We start from the raw sequence: 21,214 nt of genomic DNA, 5'->3' as shown, positions 1-21,214 counted from the left end.
TTAGTACTTTATATACTTTTAGATATTTCAACCACTTTACAAATATTGAAGTTTTAGTCCTCAAATAATGTTTTGTGGGAGGAAGAGATGGAGAAAATAGGGTGAAAAGTTTGATCCAAAGGCCAGAAAGTCAACAGAAACATTAACAGTGACCCCACCAGACTTTGGTTCAGACTCCAAATGTTATTCTGTTGCTTAACACTGGGGAAATGTTAGAGCTACTCTTCTTCTAACCCTATGAAACTACTGAAAATATTCATCCACTCCCCCCAAAAAATGCCTCAAGATTCTGCACTGTCTGACCTATGTAAGACAATGCCTGGGTTTGTTAATAAGAAGAATTACAAGATGTTGCTGATGAAAGAAAAACGAGGATACCAACTGCAGATTTAACAAGTTGAGAATTTTTTATGCTGTGGTTTTTAATCAGTTTAAGCCAGCATAAATCAGCACTGCAAAGTCTGTCTAATCTCTCAACCCACCAACACCTTCCTCCTTGACCAGGCATTTCACTTTCAACAGGGATCAGGAAACCAATCTGGATGAAAAAAAGTCCTTTACAGTATCTTCAATTTTATTCCAGATTCATTCTCTGATCCCATGTGCTGTGAGGATACACAGTTTTGAGCCAATATGAAAAAGCACGTAGTACAGGGAAAAAATTAACCTGTTGCAGTCAAGGGAAGTTTAATATTATTGCTTTCAGAGCCATGCTAGCTCACTCTGATCATGAAACTATGACATTGATGGGTGCTAGACAGGAACAAAACAAAATAAAAAGGCATTTTCTTTTCAAAGTTTCTGAGTACTTTAAACTTTAAAAGCACCAACAGAAGTATTAATTTAGTATTAACTTTGTATTTTTGAAAACATGCAGTGATGGTGTATCTGAAAATAAGACACGATGAATTAAAAAATCAGCTTAATTCCACTGCTTTGTTGCATGAACACAATTTTGATTATTTTGAGTTTTTCTCAACACACTTTGTTCACCTTTGTGTACTCTTCTGTGTTTGAAAATGCTCTAAAAAGTGTGTGCCAAGGCAGACAGTGAAAGTGTCTGTTAGGTAATGTACATAATATACCTACCTGGCTCAATAGCAGCAGATATGAAAGACTGGGCTTCCCTTACTCTCTTCATCACTTCTTCTAGTTCCTTGGCAGCAGCTTGTGGTGTCATTTCAGGAGGCTTCACTATTGCATTATTGGAGTGATTTATTCTAAATTAAGTAAACATAAAACCTTTAACACCCAAACACTTGAAAAGGGAAAATGAGAAACAACTAAGAAAGGAAAACACCTCAACTTCGATGTACAAATAAAAAAGTTCAGCAAAACTACAGATCTGCCCTAAAACTCATCTGTTCTAAGTATCTGAAATGTCTCTGCTTTCAAACATTACCACTTTTAAATAATGTGGCACAATATTTTTGTGTTAAAATATTTTCTAGTAGAAGTCAAGGAATTGATTTATCTTTCTCAGGTCAAATCTCTATGTTAAAGCATACTAATTACACACACATCATCATACAGGATGCTTAATTAGTACTAAGGACTTTCACTGTTATAGATTCCACTATCTCAAGATTAAATGTAAATATATTTTACACAATGTCATCCATACTCTTCTCAGATACCAACCTTGAAACTGGAGTTTATACAAACATTTCAGTTTGTTAACAATAAGTCCTTATAATGAAAAAATACTTATCACAGCAGTTTCTGCACATCAATCTCATATATATAAGGATACAAAGAAACCTCTCATTCAATAGTCATATGGATAAGTAATTTCTTACTTCAGCGGCCTGTCTCCAAACATAACTCCATTAAAGGCAAGAGCTCGAGGTACAGAATTTTGGTCTGCAAATTCCACGAAAGCAAATCGTGTTGGTTGCGTCTCATCACCTGCCATTCGCACAAATTTGACTTCTCCAACTTGCTTAAAGAATTCAAGGAGTTGATCTGCTGTTGTAGTCTAGAAAGAGTTGAAGAGCTCAGCTGAAGTAAAATATATAATGAAACCCACTTATCCAATACATGACGTAATCTAGGAGCTACAGATTTTGGAAAGACAATCACCATTATTACACAAATAACATAAATTTTGTAATGTTACACTTCAAGAAAGACATGTATTTTTCTTCCATTGATCTACAGAATATACAATTGAAATAGTGCAACCACAAGGTTAAAAATGCATTTCCACAGGATTTCACAATTTTCAGGCAACTCATTTGAAATAACCAATGAGCAATTTTCTTACACACCTGTGTTCAAGCTTTTGACTGGAATTTTGATCAATTAAAAAAAAAAAAAAATCCAAGGAATATCACAAGAGTTAGCTTTTATTTTTCTAATAATTTCCAGCTTCTTTTGTTTATTTTATCACAATCAATAGTACTTTTACACTCTGGTAGCTATTTTAGCTGTCAAAAAAAACCAAAATAAAATACTTATATTGCCATCAGTCAAAAGCAAATCATTTTTCCATTAATTCAATCAATTGCTGAAAACCCAAATTTCTGACAAACCTAACTTTCCTATTATAGAAACTCAAAGCTATTTTGCAATTTCCACGTGGACACATCATTCCATTTTACTGTACTTAAGTAACTGCACAGTGTTGTGGGGAAAAACTACTGCAAAAATCAGACTTCCGAGGCATTGCTCGGCTAACACAACCCAGCTGGACTTTTGATCAACACACACAATCATAAATATGTTTATTGAATTCACCTACAGTGTGATTCTTCTGTTATCCTGTCAGAATGAATTCCACAATCTGGTCTGAACTGATTAGCACAGGAGCATTCAAAATTTGAAATATAACTAGTAACCAAATTTTTTTTTAAAAAAATGCCTTTTATCATCAACTGACGAAAATTCTTTTAACATGTAAGATTAGAATTCATAAATTACAATTCTACACCTTCCATTAGTACTTCTATTACAGAAAAAAAAAGGCTACCTGGGAATTCAAGTTTCCAACATAGACTGTTCTCCTGATTTCATCAATTTTGGATGGATCCACATTCCCCATAATTGGTGGCTGTGGTATTTCTCCCAGCGCTGTAATGTTAGGGTCCAATGCTGCTGCTGGTATAGCTCCCAAAGTGCCAAGTGAAACACCGAGCTGGAAAACACGAAAACAGAATCTGCTTTGCAACCAAGCACTGGTGGGAGAGACTTCACTCATTAGTATTTCCCTGCTTTGTGCATTTCTGTAAAAATACACCTAATGAATACAAACAATATTTTCAACTTTAAGGTTCCAGCTGAGACCTTTTTAAAAGGAATATAAATCAACCCATAAATAATCTTCTATGGCTAACAGTTTCTGTGGGCTAACAGTCGACATCTTATCAAAGAGGTCTGGCCAGGAACACAGTGTATCAATCAGATAACACATACAATGCCTACAGTCAATCAAGTTGAGTAAGATGCCCACAGACACTGCTAATATTCTTTCTTTTTTTGCCACAACAAGTATTAGGAGTGGACAAAGAACTGCTGAACCCTTGCCCAGCAAGGCAGGAAGGGAAGTTGCAGTGCCTGGGGCCAATATGTTCTATAATAGCTATCAGTCCATCAAAGGGACACATAAGGTACCTTTTGGACAAACAAACCACATAAGGCCAGATCAATTACAGTTGAAAAACGAAGGATATTAAGTCTAAGTTATGTCCCTATAAACGCAGTCGCTTCCTAGAGAATGAGGACAATACAACTTTAGTTTTCCTAGAGAATGAGGACAATACAACTTTAATTTTTGAAACTGGGAATTTAAATCTCTCCTAGGGAGTGTTATTAAAAAAAGTCACTTAAAATCACTAGTAAATCCATCTGCTGAGCTCCTGGTTTGAATTTTTGTTTTCTTCACCCAAAAAGCAACTACATTTCCAGCAAACAAATTTCCTAACACATGTGAGAAATTCTCAACAAGCCATCAATATTTTTTTTAATGTAATGGAAAGAGGAAACTACTCTATTGTAACTTGATTTTTTTCGCTGAATAGGTTACAGCAGGCTGAGCAGAAGTAGCAGCAGCTAGCTTCTATGCTTTTTGTAGTGAAAACATAGTTAGGCAAACAGTCAAATGCCCTGTCACAGAGATATCAAGTAAAAGCACCCTAATGCAGCATTTTAATATTCCAATGAACTGTGTCAATGTACCTATAACATTTTAAGAATTTTTTTGTCGTTGGAGCAAATTAATGGGTATAGGGAAAGACAACAATTCAAATGGACAAAACCCAAATCAGTGTTTACTAGCTGTTTTACAAAACAATCTGAAAGAAAAACCCAGGAAAGTTAGTGCACAGACATCTTTGTGATCTACCCTCAAAAGAGGCACCACAGCTAAACTCTGACCGATATAGCATACAAGAGGACAGCATCCATGGATCATACAGTTCTTGTTCTCTGAACACAGAAAATGTTATCGAGTAAAAAGAAAACCAGAAATCAAGCAGCAACTGAACATTACTTACTGTAGTCAAAGGGGTTGGTGTAGGTATAGGAAGCAACCCTGCACCAGGCATCAAGCTTGTCATAGTAGGAGCAGGAGCCAACAGAGAAAGGGCTTTGGCTTCATCTGGGATTTTACCTGAAGGAGCAAAGGAAAGCGTTACACAAGGTTGGAACACTACACAGATGTTACTCTTTCTAAGATTTTACAATTACCCTTGCAAATTAAAAATGTAATAAATATCAATGATCTATCTACCAGATCCTTACAAAGAAACAAATAAGAACTTAAGTTTTTCCTTTTACCCTGCTCTACAAGGAAAAACAAAAGTGAGCAAAACTTCAAAGACTAGCAATCTCATTAATGGATTATTATTTTAAAAACTGAATAATGTATACAATTATTTAACACTTTGAGCTATGGGTCACCTGTACTGGAAACTTAATGTTCATGAACCAAACGATATCAAGCATGGACGCTTTCCCAGGGCGGTGTTTTCGCGGTGATCGAAAGTTGTTTTACACATGACAACCGTTCGTGTTGGCTGCATCACTAATAGCACACAGAACATCAGATACAGAAAAGAAGAACATTTTTTAAAGTTTAATCCCCAGAAATGGCAAATAACCAAACCAGTAAAAGAAAAAACAAAACAAAACAAAAAACCCACAAAGTATGTGCTAACTGAAATCAGTGCTTTTTAAAAAATATTATTATTCCTCTGGTGCTACCTACTTTGGATGTAAAAATAAATAAAATTAAATAAAAACTACTGAACTACTGTGACTACACATAATACATCTACAAGTGAAGCTGGAGGTGGAGCAGGGAAAGGCAGAAAAAATTTAGATTTGTACTCTTACATTCTAGATCACCTCAGTTTATCTGAAACTTTGATAAAATAGCTTAAATTTACTGAGACTGAAGAAAATAATAACCAATCAGCTAAGCAAGCTATGTTTTTCCCAAAATATGTATTTCCTACTATTTCAACCAGATTTATAATCCCCCGTCATGCTAAATGTTTAAGTAATATCTAATCTGAACTAAATGTAGGTTTCATTGAACTTTAGTCACAATTAGACTGCTAAATGAACCCCTAAAAATCTTCAAAAATCAAAATACTTAATAATTTAACAATTATGATTACCATTAAATGTACATATTAAAATTTGAAATGCAAAGGGATTTAAACTGGTACAGACACTAAACACTGAACTGAAAAACTACAGAAAGAAGTTCTAATTATACTAGGTATCTATGATCTGTTCAAAATTACTGACATAATTATATATATGCTATCCAACTGAGCCCTTTGGTATTACCCCATGCACTTTAATAAAGTAATAAAATCTGTTCAAAATTACTGACATAATTATATATATGCTATCCAACTGAGCCCTTTGGTATTACCCCACGCACTTTAATAAAGTAAATGATTTTATATAAACATTGTTTTAAAAGTCAAGGTATATACAAATACCATCCAGTAGCTTTTACTGCGTTGGTTCAAATTGTATATATTTTAGCTATAAACCCCCTAACTTCAGGATTTTAAAATGAATATATAAGTACTCTTATCCAAAAGCAAAACATGAGATAAGTTTCAAAACACTGTGCAGTTTTAGCTATACGAGTTCAAATAGACCCCACAGGAAACATACTACTGTAAAAAAAAAGAAACAAAATGTGTTGCAAACCTGTTCTACAGATCTGCAGCAAGGATAGAGTTATAGTTGGGTATGACCAAAGGGCAAATCAAATCTAACTGAAACTTAATGAAGCATGGGTGGAATAGAAAAAATAATAGTACCCATTTTTTTCCCCCATGCTTCCTATTTACACTGATTTTATTTATTTTATATTTTGAGGCATTTTGCTCATTAACATGTAACAAACCACTTGATTTTGCTATCTACAGGAGAAAACTAGGAAAATTATTAGCACCTAAGAATTAACTGTGCAATAATGACTTCCAGGGCTTTTAAAAAACATGCGAGTCACCACCACAATGTTCAGCACTCTTTACAGATCTCATTTTGAAGCCAGGCATGCAATGAGAAGTGCACCTGATTTGCCTGACTGTTCATGAGTATGAGGTACTTTGCTGCACATCGTGCCTAATATGTAGCTCACAGGCTTTAGAAATAACAGTCCCAGCAGCTGTGCATGCAGATTAGGCATAGAATTATGTACCAGTTCTTCTGCAAAACAAAATACTTAAGTGCTTTCAAACAACTAATGAACCAAACCTTATCCTGAACAGCCACCATCTTGCAATTATCTGGATACTCATGCAGGTGTCTACAGGATCAAGAGACATGGTGCAAGTAAATCTAATGGTAGGAATGTCGTGTGTCTAAATTGATGTATCTACATTCTAATTTAGATCCTTGGTCAGTAACATACATAAGTATATGCCTAATTCAAGTATGCACTTACATATAGCCAATTCAATATACACTTAACCAGATAAACTTAAGAGATGCTTAGCCCTTTTAAATAGGAATGGAGTTAGGCACATAACTAAACAGACAATGAGTCAGGTTCAGAAAGGTACTTAAACACAAGCCTAAACTTTAAGTATATGGGTCATCTTACTGAAAGAATTGGAATTATTAACTTCCTCAAATGATGCTCAAGGAATCCACCAAAAACTTTCAGTTGACTGCATCATTATAGTAGTTCAAACAATGAATAATATAGTAAAGTTAGTAGTATTCTTTATAGAATACTTTGGTCCTTCAACAATGTAATGTTTGATTTTAAATAAAAAATCTAGTTGGTCAGTGCCATGACAAAGAGATTCACTTATCTTATTCAAGAATGAGAAAGGGTCTATCTCTATAGAGAGAAACCTGAAAATTTGCCTGTGTCTTCAATGATACCGTGTTTTCAAAAGATCCTTCTCCAGTTTTCTAAGACCAGGTCAAATTTTATAACAAACTGGGAGGGGTTGGGGAGAAGAAAGAAATAAACCTGAATTATTTTGCAAATTTACTTCCCTGTTCTTCAGACAGTTTTGAAAAACAAAATAACATGTGAGGCCAAATAACTTTAAAGTTACAGGCTCTAAATTTTGGAGTTTCACCTCTATGAATGTATTTATAAGTGGCATACAAGCCCATAAAGATACAATAAACATGTGGTTTATAACACAACAAATTAGGACACTTTAGTTTAGCTGTGTTGCTTTTTAAACTTATGGTATTCAAAAGCTGAACAGAAATGAGATACTGATGTTTACTTCCTAGTAACAGAAACAGACAAAATAAAGATGTCACATCTATATGACATCCTTAGAAAGACTTCTTAGAAGCAAAGTAGAGATTCTGTTCATCTATTTACTGATTCTTCACTTTGCAAAGGTATCTGGAAACAGATGTAGATTAGCTCTGCATTGCCTAGAGACACCTTATGCTTCTTAGGAAATCTATAGTTGTCTTAAATATCAGTTATGATAATTACATTTTTGTATCATCAAAGTCTTTTTTCAACCTAGTCCGTACCAGAATCCATTTTGCTAAATGCTGACTGAAGTACCTGCATTAAACAAGTATTAATCACAGTATTTTTATCCCCCTCTGAGTGTTCCAAAGAAATTAATTTCCTAGTCTTTGTACTGGAACTACATGGTTAATCCTCCCCCCAAAACTGCTCCTGAAATAAGTAAGTTTTCTAATTTAAAAAATACTTACAGTTCAAACCTGCTCTAAAAATAATAAAAGGAATTAATATTTTCCTGCTATTTTATATCAATGGCAAATGCACATTTACAATAAATGATTTTTGTGTGATCCAATTCATTATCCTTATTGGATTTAGCAGCAGAAATTGAAGTGATTACACCTATTGGCAACTACTTCAACTGCCACAGCTAAATCCAACAGAGATCATGAAGAAAAGCTCTTCCCAGCCGCAGTGCACAGCCCGGTGCGTTACCAGAGTGAAACCAACTGATCCCAGTGCAGCTGGCTGGGAAGACCAATGCCTGAAAACCTGACACACCACCTGGTCCACCACCTCTGTTTCAGAGCTTCCATTTCACAAGAAGTAGGAACATCATTCAGGGATGAGAACCTTCTCAATCACTCCAGCAGGGCTTCAGAGATTGTGAGGTGACCAAAAAGACATCGTTTTCTTCTTTTCTATTTTTTTTTTCTTAAACAAACTCTTTTTGAAATAACTACCATTGAAGCACATCAAAGTGCAATATACACATACACACACACAGAACTGATTCAATCTTCCCACAAATAACAGTGTTAAAAGACAATGTGCCTCACATAACATTCCAACCAAAACCTCAGGCTGCATTTGTACTTATGAGTGGTAAACAGCTTTCTCTGAAAATTACAAGAACAAAAAGATGAAATCTTACTGCCACTGACCTCACTGGAGCAAGGTTTCATCAGAAGCAAGTACTTCATGACACTCAATGTTCACGGAAGTTGTATTTTAGAAATAATTATTTTAAATTCTTCATATTAGACATAAGTAGTAAGCCTTCTTTTAAACAGACCATGCAACCTAAAATAAAACTACTCTGCTGAGAAGAGGAAATGCAGCAGAGAAAAATCATGACTTTACTTTGTAAAGTAAATTTCTGCAGAAGTAAAAATTTCAACTGTCTTTTTCCAAGATAAATTCATAAAGCATAAGTTATGAAAAAAGCTCATATATTTTTCACTATTCCTGTCTTCTGACACAATGTGCTCAATGTGTTGAATTTAGATGCTTAAATGTATTCCAAATGAAATTTATTCAAAATTCACGGCATAAAAATTAATCATACTCTAAATTCTGTGCATACCATCCACCATTCATAAGCAGCTTCATGTCAACTTCAAAATGAAACACTGTGAACCCTTTACAAAACATTATTTTTACAGAACTGAAGTACCAGTTCACAAGTACAAGGGAAAGAGATTTAACAGAACAAAACAAAAAAAGGGACAAAATAAAATAAAAAGAAACAAAGGAAAGAAAGCAAAATAAAATAAAAACAGAGACAGGGCGTCCATCTTCAGCAGGCCAGACTTCGATCTCATTTCCCCCTTGAAGGTTTCACTTGGCGGCAGGTTTAGTGGCATGGCAAACAATGCCTAACTCAGGCAAGTGTAACAGGTCTGCCTTGGCCAGTCTAGTCATCTAATAATGCACAAATATCACACAGAGAAAACATACAAAACCAAATTAATAGTCAAAATCCATCTACCAGATAATGTGGACATAAAATTTAGAATGATTAGGGTGTCATCTTTGTTTATCTTTCAACCTTTGCGTTCCCAAAGTATAATGTTTAAAGAAAAACATACCAATACACACACAAAAAAGTCATATTTTGACAGCTGGATAATGTTACTACATTTACAATTACATTACCATTAAATTGTTTATTGAATGTCATAAAATTAACATTGTTTTCATTGGTAGTGATTCCCTCCACATACTCCCTTGATTCACCACTGTTCAAATACGCTCCAAATTTCCGATTTTATTCTGGTTTTTGAAACCAAGTTTTCAGAATTCTGTTTTACCTCTCCTCTATGTTCTATTCAGCGCATGAAATGTTTTATTAACGGCACTGTTGGCCAAGGATACAATTTCACCTCCTGGTAGAATATAGGTATAACTACTTTTAAAGCCCACAATATACCATGCTGACTCCATTAACAATGCATCATGTGATCCACAGTGAATGACAAATCTTACACTGTGGTCTCCAAAGCCATACTTTTTCCACACAATAAATTCTTCAGAAAGCTAAAGCTATGTAAATCCACACCTTTATAAATTAAAATCAGTGATTCTGTTGGAAAGTTACATGAAAACTGTATTCTGGTATTACCAAAAAAAAAAAAATTACCTCATAATCCAATCACTTGTTCACCTAATTACACATAAAACTTTGTGCAGTCCAGAATGATTTTGAACAGTGACAATTTTTCTATCATGTTTTCTCAGAAATGCCTAATAAGTCAGCTACAGATGGAACTGAAAGAAGATTTGTCAGAACTTTGATTTTATTCTGCTTCCATTCATTGTCTATCATCAAGAGACACATAAAACGTAACTTCAACCTGCCTGTTGCCCTATCACATCAGGCAGTGATCTCATCTGAAGAAAAACATCAGGAAGTGTTGGTCATTCATTATGCAGCAATCTTTCGTCTCTGGCAGTACTGAACCACTGTTAAGGTCTTTTCAGTGAAATGTGAAACTAAGATCCTCAATAATTTGTAGTCAATTATATAGGAGCAGTTTTTCAATAATAAGGACTCTGGTCTCATTAGCCTCTATGGACCCTCAAGCGGATACAGCAGTATCCGCTCTGTGTTTTAAGAACAAGTTTGAAAAATAAGAACCAAAAAGCCCCCAAAACAAGACATAAAAACAACTAAAAATTTGTCTTCACAAAGACAAATATATGTCATACATCCCTATTAAGAAGGCTACAAAAACAGGCATTATATTGTAGGTCAATATAGCCTTTAGTTTAAGTCCTTACAGAGTCTATGGAATTTTGGAGACTTGTCAGAGTTTGCCAGGAACATCCCAGACCATTATTACAGCAGCAGAGTCTCATACTATCCAGATCATAATGTGGCAAGCAGGCCAAAAAATGGTACTCTGGGACCACTGCTAACAAACTCCAAGAAGTCAACAGTATCTTTTTGAAACAGAACCTGACCCTTGCAGTCAGAAAAGTCATGTTAACAGAAGATATTTTCAGACTTACTGCAATTTATGGTCCAATCATTCTAAATATTGTTGTTCATGGCAAAACAGCTACCATGTTCAAAGTGAAGTTAGGTTCACTCCATCAGCTGCAAAGTTTACATTCCAAAGAGGTAAAAAGTCCAGAACCAAATGGGCAAATGCTCAATTCCACAATGATCCCAATGAAGTCAATGGGGCTCTGCCTAACTCCAGTGATATATCTGCCACAGGATGCATTCAGATCATCTGTATTCGGATCTGGGATATTACATTATCAGTAAGAACTACCTTGTACTCAACACTTCTGTGAAAGTCTGGCCTCAAAGCTAGTTAAAGGAACACTTCTAAATCTAGCATTCACCAAGAATTCTATTTCATTAAAATGTTTAAAATTATTTTATGGTGGAAGCATTCTGTACAGATCACTGTATTTTTAAAGACATATCTAAAACCGAAAAGGAGTACCAGTATATGTAAGAAAGCCTTTTTATGGCACACAAAGTAATATTTTCCACAGTAAGAAGAAAGGAAAATTGTTTTTTAAAAATTAAATTAGGAGGTAAGCATTTATATTCAAGCAGTAATTATCACTGTGAGTGCTAAATATTTTAGATTAGATTACTCTGAAGTGGCAAAATGCATTTATCACAGGTCTACAAGAAAAAAAAATTGAATTCAGCCAAAAGAAAAATAATCAGTATCTTAACCAAAAAAAAAAAAAAAAAAAAAAAAAAAAAGAAAAAAGAAATCACAACACCAAAGGTCACGCATTAAGATCCAAACTGCAATGTTTACAGTGCCAGGCAACTGCTTGATCTTTTCAGTGCTCCATTGACTTCGGTGAGACCTCTGTGAGAATAAGCTTGCCAACACAAATGATATTGAAGGGAATTATTTAATTATTTTACCTTGTTTTCCTTCAAAATACTTAATTACTATGGAAAATTTAATCACCCTAATTTAAATCAACTACCTTTTTTCTAATGCTTAATTTCAACTAAATCTACATAACTGGGTTTCTTCACTCAATTTTCAATTTTGTTTCAAGATTTTTTTTCAAAAAGCAGTAAAATAAAATAAAATAACAGAAGAGCATCACCTCCTTACATGGAAAGCTCAAAACAATTAGCAGACACAACAAAGAACAACATTACAGAAGAATGTCTGAAATACTAACCTTCTGCACAGGGCACAACTATCAAAGCTCTGTCAATAAAAACCGTGTTAGTTAGATGCTGGGCCACACCAACACTCGATGCTTCACGAAACTTAATATAACATACTTTGGAGGAAAAAGCAAGAGGTGCGTTGCTGCAAGATAAAAGGAAAAAAAAAAAAACAATTAGTCACATTAAATAACTGTACATATGTATTTTTAACTACCACTCCTTAAGAAAAAAAAATGTTTTAGACTTCCTGGAAAAGTTGGCCAAAAGGCAAGCATACATAAATTTACTAATTTCTGTACTTACTATGTCACCGAAAAAAGCTTAGCATAGCACCTCCTCCTTTTTAGTGGAAACTTACAGAAGGTAAAATCTCAAATTAACATAGCTAATTTTCTTTTAGAATGTTGCTAAACAACATCAACCAGTACATTCCAAAATACTATTCTAAGCAGTTGACACATTTACTCGACACATTTGTCAAGTAATTAACTCATAGTTCATCTTATAGTCCTTCCCCTCTACTCTGCCCTGGTGAGACCACATCTGGAATACTGTGTCCAGGTCTGGGCCCTCAGTTCAAGAAGGACAGGGAACTGCTGGAGAGAGTCCAGCACAGGGCAATGAAGATGATGAAGGGAGTGGAGCATCTCCCTTATGAGGAAAGGCTGAGGGAGCTGGGTCTCTTTAGCTTGGAGGAGACTGAGGGGTGACCTTATTAATGTTTACAAATATATAAAGGATGAGTGTCATGAGGATGGAGCCAGGATCTTCTTGGTGGCAACCAATGGTAGGACAAGGGGTAATGGGTTCAAACTGGAATACAAGAGGTTCCACTTAAATTTGAGAAGAAACTTCTTCTCAGTAAGGGTAGAAGAACACTGGAACAGGCTGTCCAGGGGGTTGTGGAGTCTCCTACTCTGGAGACATTCAAAACCTGCCTAGACACATTCCTGTATAACCTCATCTAGGTGTTCCTGCTCCAGCAGGGAGATTGGACTGGATGATCTCTTGAGGTCCCTTCCAATCTCTAACATTCTGTGATTCTGTGATCTTTTTTCCTCCAAATAATCCTTGTTCAGGAAAGTCAAACAACAAGCTCAGGCATTTTTCAGTACGACCTTCAGAAATTAGCCCATAATAACTAATACTCTTTCTTAGGTCTTCACAAAAGCATTTTCATTAAATCTTTAAGATAAAAACAGTTCTTGAGAGTTCTTTCAAATGTTAGGTCGTAGCTCACTAATGTAACAAAAATCCTTTTAATGATCTGCATTAGTTGGCATAGTGTAGTACAAGGTAACACTGGAAGAGACAGGAGGAATTAACTACTTGAGGCTAGAAGAAGGAAGAAAATTTGTAATTTGATTTTCCATTACAAAGTATACCAACAGAGATGTCAGAAGGCACAGCAGGTTAACATTGTAATCTTGATCAAAATTAAAGAAGCTTGCTTTAAAAAATGCATTTCCTAGTCAATGTTTGTAATGTTTACACAAGCAGAATATTTCTTCATATGAAGGAAGTACAGGTGAAATCTTCAAAAATAGAATGCAACAGGATATTGCTGGAACATCACCAATTTCCATTTGAAAAGACCATCTGTCTTCTAGCAAAGCAGTAACTCGTGGAAAATACACCGCATACATTGTTTCATCCTGAACCTCCCTCAACAGAAATAGAAACACTCGTCAACTTACTGGAAGTACTAAAAGCAGTTCAAGTTTGGCCCATCTCATCTTGTAGTCCCTCAAATTCCAAGCAGGTACTCCCTCTACTAATTAGATTTTAGTATTTAAATACAAGCTCAGAAGTTTTAGACACATTATTTCATCATATAAACTACATAAATGAACCAGGAACATAGTCTGAGACAGGCAGACTAGTATGTTTCTGGTTACCAAAAACATGACACCTAGGTAAAATATCTAGAGCCAGCCTACTTCAGAATGGCATTCAGAAACACTTATGATGGAAAATTCTATTAAAAACATTGCAAGATTATTACATTTCTTCTGCTCATTTATTTAGTTTGTAGTGGCCCATGTTTTCAGTTTCAAGTTTCCACATTCAGGAAAGAAAGAGATGTACAGAATGGCTTCCAAGCCACCTGCAAGGTTTTGGCACAGAACAGTTTCCATCAGAGGTGACACTGACCTAAGACTTTCTCAATACTCAGCAGAAATATTTGCATACAACTTCAAATCTTGTATATTCTGAAGAATCAGGCTTTGTTGACTGCAAAGATATTTTTTATGGCTCCAGGGTTCTTTTGTTTGTTTGTTGCACGGAGGGTGTAAGGGGGTTTATGTGGGGGGTGTTGGGAGGAGAAGGTGTTTTGGTTCTGATGTTGTCGTCTGTGGTTGGTTTGTTTTTAAATACACATGCCAGTGTTGAAAGCCAAATGGCCGAAGCCTTCACTTAAGATTCTGTGGTCCAGACTGTTGAACATTTCTAACATTTCCTAGTGTTTTACTTTTGTTTTCATTGCTAAAGCAAGAACATAATGCTGTTCCAGGCAGTTACAGGTCCTATAAATAATTCTTACAAATTTCACCAACTATAGAGTCAGTTCTGACAAGTGTACCCTTTATAATATCCATCCCCCCTGTATTTCCTGAATTCCAAACAGAAAAGCTATGTGAAACGTAGGTTAAAAAATATTAATATCAGAACACCGTTGCAAACAAGGCTCTAAAAACAATTCTGGGTACAAAGTGTTTTCTGAAGGTTATGGAGGCCAAATTCTGCATAAGGAGACTACCTCTGTTGAAAACATATCAATGTTGTGTCTACGTTGAGGGAGATGACTAAGATCTAAAAAGTTCTAAAACTCTAGATGGTTTTACAGTGACTGACTCCTCTCCTTTTAGGAAATGGATCTCCTAAACCTCCCTGACAGTCTTCTTAAGAAGCCTTTCTTGAAACTGAAAAGTCCTATTCTGTTTTAATCCTTTTGTTCCCCTGCTAACCTTTTCTGAGGCTCAGCTGAAGTACAGTCACAGTCTTCTTCCTAAGCTTACAAAGCACTGATGCAAAAAAGCAAGTTCTACATCCCTGACTCAAGGTTGCTATAATGCAGCTTCATTAGGAAAGCAAGAAAACTTAAAAAAATAAATAAATAGCTAAATAGCTTTTAGATATTTCTGCCATTTTTGTTTTCCTTGTAGACAGTGAAATTCATCTTCCAATAGAATATCAACCAATCAGAAACACTTCGTAAGAATGAACTATTCAGCAAGCTACAGGAAAAAGATCAAATAAAAGGCTACAGAACATCCCTCTAAGGGTCCAAATATTCTCAGGGTGGTGGTGGTGAAGGAGACAACAGAAAACAATAACTTATCAAAATAAAATGTTATGGAATAATTGTGCAGATCTCATTTAAATATGGCTCTGTGCGTTTTATGTCAAATGCCCCATCTACACTGCCGTCAATGTCTAAGCAACACGTGTGTGTTCTAGCCTCCAAGACAGTATTACACAGCAGGGCTTTCAACACCTAATGGAGACTGTTTGTGCCTCCCTGCTTTCACATAATTCACTCTGTAAAAAACAATTGTTGCTCAAAAAGCCTCTTAGAGCCACATTTGAAGGCTTATCACTACAAATGTAATTTTGAAGGTTTCTCTGAAACACAGACCTTAACTGGGTGACAACTGTACCATAAAAGCTCGACTAGTACTAAGAATCTGATTACAGACATCACTGGTCTCCTATTACAGCAAAAACCAACTCTCAGCTGTGTGAGCAGCTGGCATACTAGAGTACATACCCAGGGGAAAAGATCTGTCACATCCTGCAAACCAGCTTCAAATTTCTACTGTACTGCAAATTGGAAGTGATCTATAAAATCTGGTCTTGGTCTTGTTCAGAAATGTGACAAAAAGGAACTATCTCCTCACAAAAGTCTATTTAAACAGCCAACAGAAAGGTACCAAATCAATACTTTCTTGAACAACAACTTCTGTAAATTTAAATACAAGTATCTTTAGGCTGTTAAAAGCAACATATAACAAACAGACAAAAGCTTCAGGGAATATTCTACAGGGCAGAAAACATAGTATACTGTCTCATGCCCTTGCATACTCAGATCCTGGCATCGTGACACAAGTGTGGTTTCTCAGTGACCTTTTGCATGCAGGCTTGCAGGGGGCCTCCTTCCTACCTCCTTAATGTTTTTTGTGTATTTCCACTTCACAAAAACTCTTGAAGTTTTGAAAATGGCAAATTGAGGAGTTCTTGTTAGACAGTGATAGCGCCTCTCATGTTGGGAATGGAGATCTCTAACCAAATTAAGGTAATGCACAGGTATTCAAAACTTCAGGACTTTTTACTCAGACTTTGTGACAAAACATCACTATAGGCGACAGTGAAGCCCCACAAAGCCCTCCTCTTCTACGCAGAAGTGGCAAATCCACCTGGAGGTCCTGGTGTAGTAACAACTCTTATTATATAAACCAATTATCTTTACATGGGCTGTGGCTATAATATTATTTTCTGTTCTTGTTGACTTTTTCATTCTATCTAAACATAATTTTCCAAAGCATTTTCATATACATCTAAACTTTCGTTTACAATATTTAAGCCTTTAACTTCAGGAAGAACCCAGAACTCAACTGGTAAAATCAGAAACCTGCAATTTAGTCATCCTGCTTTCCTCAAGGTGTAACCGAAAGAGAAAATACTACACATACAAGGAAATTAAGAAACCAAATAACAAAGAAATCATATTTTTTGAAAAGACTTTACAGTCATGCCTTCTTTTAATTTATGAGCATCTTTCATATAAACTTGTTTAAAAAAAAAAAAGGGGGGGGGGGGGGGAAATTCTCAAAGGGTCTCTGAATATCCTTATTCTCAAGGTTAAAGCTCTGTTTATGGCACAGGGAAGAAGAGATGACCAAAAGGTTTGGTAGTGCAGTGGAATAAAAGGGGTCTTTGAGCACTGAAAGCCACCTATGGCACTCTTTATGAGATCAGTCTTACAAGGAAAGGGTTGAAAAAGTCTCCTGAAATCTAAGTTTCTTGAGCAAATTTTTCACACCAGTGACCAAGATAGTTAAACCAATACAGCAGACAGATACAGTATGATAAAACATAAAACTCTGCTGGTTTCTTTAAGATCTGATAATCAAATACAAATTAAGAGTGAAAAGAGTGGATTAACCAAAAAAAACCCCAAAATGTACTCTTTTCTCACCTTCACTTCTCTTACACCTGTTTACTGATGTTATTCAAGGCCCAAAAACAGGTGCTTTCAATTTTTAGATTAAAGTTTCTATGGGAAGTGTTCCAGAGAGCAGAACAGTATAGTTGCACAACCAAGTCAAATTTGAAATTTTCTCCTAAGAAAACAAGTAAATACAAAGAACAGCCACCAGAAATAAGCATCTCTGACCCACTGAAAGACTACTGATGATAATGTTTTTTTCAATTAAAAGAAATATTGCTTTCACTGCCAATGAAGCCTCACTGACAAGTAGCTAAAATCAGGAGGATGACCATGCAGAAACTACATCTTCAGTGCCAAGAGTTTCCAATGCCCTGAACACTAAATCTGAAGGTGAACTGTGCATAGCGCACAGAGGCCTCTTTGGAACATAACGGTAATAATAAAGTAGCATTTACTGCCATTCGCATAAAGTGTGAAAGCCTCAAATACACAAGACAAACTTCCCAAAGAGAACTAGCCTTTCAGGAACATGGCACATATGAAATCCATCCATCTTAAAGGAGTGGCTGATTAGCAGTGACTGAAGAAACTGGAGGGCTTTGACCAATGAAAATAAAACATGAAATGACAAACTACCAAAAAGCCAAGCGTGATTTAACTCAACAGTCACAAAAAAGTTCTTCTAATCAATTTGAGATCCAAAAAGTACCCTAACAGAAATTGCTGTTTTAAAAGAACAGTCTTAAGACACTAATTGCTGGAAAAAGTCACTGGGTTCAGGAAGGTTCCTGGGAATTCTGAAGCGTCATCTTTAAAAGCCTATATTGTATTTAATGTGTTAAAAATCTGAGGTGGTTTATATTTAAAATAATCTGTAAATAATTATATTCAGCAACAGAGACTTCTTTTAAGTTTTTTAAGGAAATTGTCTGCTGCATTCTATAAAACCAAGGTACATGTTAATGACAGGACAAATGTAGAAAATGGGTAAAAGATAACCCTTCTCTCTAACAATGCTAGTTCAGACCACCATAGCATAGGCCTGTACTTTGGTCTACGATCACTGAAGCACAAAACCTACATGTGCCAGAGACTTCAAAAACCTTTTCTTGTTTCATTCAACTCAGTGGTAGGGTGCTTCATAATGAATTAGAGTGGAAAAGTGATATCAAAGGAATTTCATATAAGGTGGAAATGATCACCTGATCACTTACCACTTCTACAATCCTCTTGGATTGCTCTGAGAGAATAAAATATAAGAGGACTAAGAAAAGAAAAAATCCAAAGCTAATATGCAAAGCATATCTTCCAAGAATAAAAAATATTTTAAAAAATAAAGCAAAATTGTCAAGACCAAAGCTTCAAAATGGTCCATGTCCTTCAGCAAATCAATGCACAAATACCAGAATATGACTTGTTCAAGACTTGCTGCTCCAGCAGGATACACAGAAATCTATGAGGCCGATGGGATTCACCCTGGAGCACTGAAAGAGCTGGCCAATGCCACTGTGGTACCTCTCTCTATTATTTTTCAATGGCCTTGGGACATTGTAGAGTTCCCAGTCAACTGGAAGCTGGCAAATGTCTCACTTTTCAAGAAGGGTAAGAAGCAAGACCCTGGTAATCATAGGCCTGTCAGTCTCACTTCAGTACCTGGTAAAATTATGAAGATTATTCTGGGAGTTATTGGAAAACATCTGAGAGACAACACAGTCACTAGTCATAGCCAGCACAGGTTCATGAGGAAAAAGTCTTGCTTAAATAACTCAATTCCCTCTTGTCTTAAGAGAAGCCACTAGATGTGGTAGGTTTGGATTTCAGCAAAGCTTTTGATACTGTTTGTTACAGTATCCTGCTGGACAGAATGTCGAGCACACAGCTAGACAAGGTGAGCAACTGCCTGACAGGTCGGGCTTAACATGGGGTTCCATCAGCCTGGCAGCCAGTCACCACTGGGGTTCCCCAGGGTTCAGTTTTAGGGCCACTGCTCTCATATGTTTTCATAAATTATCTGAACGCAGGAATCAAATGTACATTAAGTAAGTTTGTTGATGATAGCAAACTATAAGGAGCTATGGACTCCTTCAAGGGTAGAAAGGCCTTACAGAATGATCTGGATAGACTGGAGTGCTGGAAAATCATCAGTTGCATGAAACTGAACAAGAGCAAGTGGCTGATTCTGCACCTGGAACATGCTAATCCTGCTTATATGTATAAACTGAGGGATGAGAGGCTGGAGAGCAGCCTTGTGGAAAGAGAGCAGGGCATCTGGGTTTGTGGCAAGCTGAACACGAGCCAACAGTGTGTCCTGGCAGCCAAGAGGGCAACTGTGTCCTGGGTGCACCCACCACAGCATTGCCAGCCGGGCAGGGAGGTGATTGTCCCACTCTGCTCTGCACTGGTGCAGCCTCACCTGGAGCTCTGTGTGCAGGTCTGGGCACCTCAAAATAAGAAGAAACTTCCAACTATTAGAGTGTGCCCAGAGCTGCATGACCAAGACGGGGAAAGGCCTCATCAAGGGCAAGACTTAGGAGGCACTGCTAAGGTCACTTGGTTTGCTCAGCTTGTAGAAGAGAAGGCTGAGGGGTGATCTGATCACAGCCTTCGGCTTTCTCAACAAGGGGGGCAGTGGATGGGGAGGTGCTGTTCTCCTCTTTCTGGTGACCAGGAAAAGGACACAAGGAGATGGAATGAAAATGTGTCAGGGGAAGTTCAGATTGGGCATTAGGAAAACATTCTTCACAGAGAGGGGGGTCAGTCACAGGAACAGGTTCTTTGAGAAGGGGTCATAGCACCAAGCCTGTTAGAGTCCAAGGAACATCTAGATGATGCTCTTAGTCATGTTTTAGTTTTAGATGGTCCTGCATGAAGCAGGGAGTTGGACTCAGTTATCCTTATGGGTCCCTTCCAACTCGAGATATTCCATGATTCTATTTCCTTTCAATCAAAAAAAGTTTGGTTATTAAAAAAATTGGCTACTTATTATTAATTATTATAAATATTATCATAAATTCCTTAACATGAATGCTCTTCTCTTTTATATACATGAAATAATGCATACAGAAGAGAACACAACCTCAGTCTACTCTGCAAACTGATGCTTAACTAAGTAAAAACATTTTGAGTGTACACTGAATATTTGCAGCACAGAAGCAAAGAGAAAACAGGTTGCAATTCTACACAGTGCAACACATACTTTTTAAATAGATTAGGCAATGAGCTGAAGTAAAAGTCAGAATACTACCCATTTAGTATTAAAATATTTATTACTCTTGAAACAAGAATTGTTTGCTTTATTTTTTTAACTATATATTTGTGGATGAAGGCTAACAAATGGGGTCCCAACCTCAGTGAATGCTTTCACTTAACATAGGTAATACAAGTACTCTCAGATTTCTGAAAGCTATTATGTCACCTTACTCTTACTCCTCAGCATGAAGTAAATTAAAAAGAGCATATTAATATTTGTTGTTCAGTAGTCAAAATCTGTGAGACCTGTAGTTCACTAATTCAATTTACTGAATTATGATTTTCATCTAGAAATCAGACTAAAAAGTGAGTTCCCGCTACTCCATGAACATAGCAAAATTCATGCTCTAGAACACATCAGAAGTTTGGATTTCATACAGAATTGTTTTTAAAGCTAAGACTGGGATAACATGATTTTTTTGTTTGATGT

The 21,214-nt window shown here is 36.2% G+C and overlaps 1 protein-coding gene across 5 annotated transcripts in view; it reads right to left on the bottom strand.

Moving 5' to 3' along the window:
* Positions 1 to 21,214, bottom strand: part of SREK1 (splicing regulatory glutamic acid and lysine rich protein 1) — a 38,164-nt gene that overhangs the window by 14,254 nt on the left and 2,696 nt on the right. For 2 of the 5 annotated variants that reach the window (XM_080362256.1, XM_080362257.1), the window contains exons 2-6: positions 12,371 to 12,504; positions 4,494 to 4,609; positions 2,972 to 3,136; positions 1,800 to 1,978; positions 1,090 to 1,220 (exon numbers count right to left, since the gene is read on the bottom strand). In XM_080362256.1, coding sequence (XP_080218382.1) covers positions 1,090 to 1,220; positions 1,800 to 1,978; positions 2,972 to 3,136; positions 4,494 to 4,609; positions 12,371 to 12,504 — 725 coding nt within the window. Of the gene's footprint in view, positions 1 to 1,089; positions 1,221 to 1,799; positions 1,979 to 2,971; positions 3,137 to 4,493; positions 4,610 to 4,899; positions 5,581 to 6,723; positions 7,067 to 12,370; positions 12,674 to 21,214 lie in introns of those variants that run through there. The other 3 variants (XM_080362258.1, XM_080362260.1, XM_080362259.1) reach the window with 3 other exon arrangements.

Source organism: Nesoenas mayeri, assembly GCF_963082525.1.
Source record: "Nesoenas mayeri genome assembly, chromosome: Z".
Lineage (NCBI taxonomy): Eukaryota > Metazoa > Chordata > Aves > Columbiformes > Columbidae > Nesoenas > Nesoenas mayeri.
The sequence above is the reverse complement of the archived record's forward strand: the minus strand, read 5'-3'. Positions and strand labels throughout refer to the sequence as shown.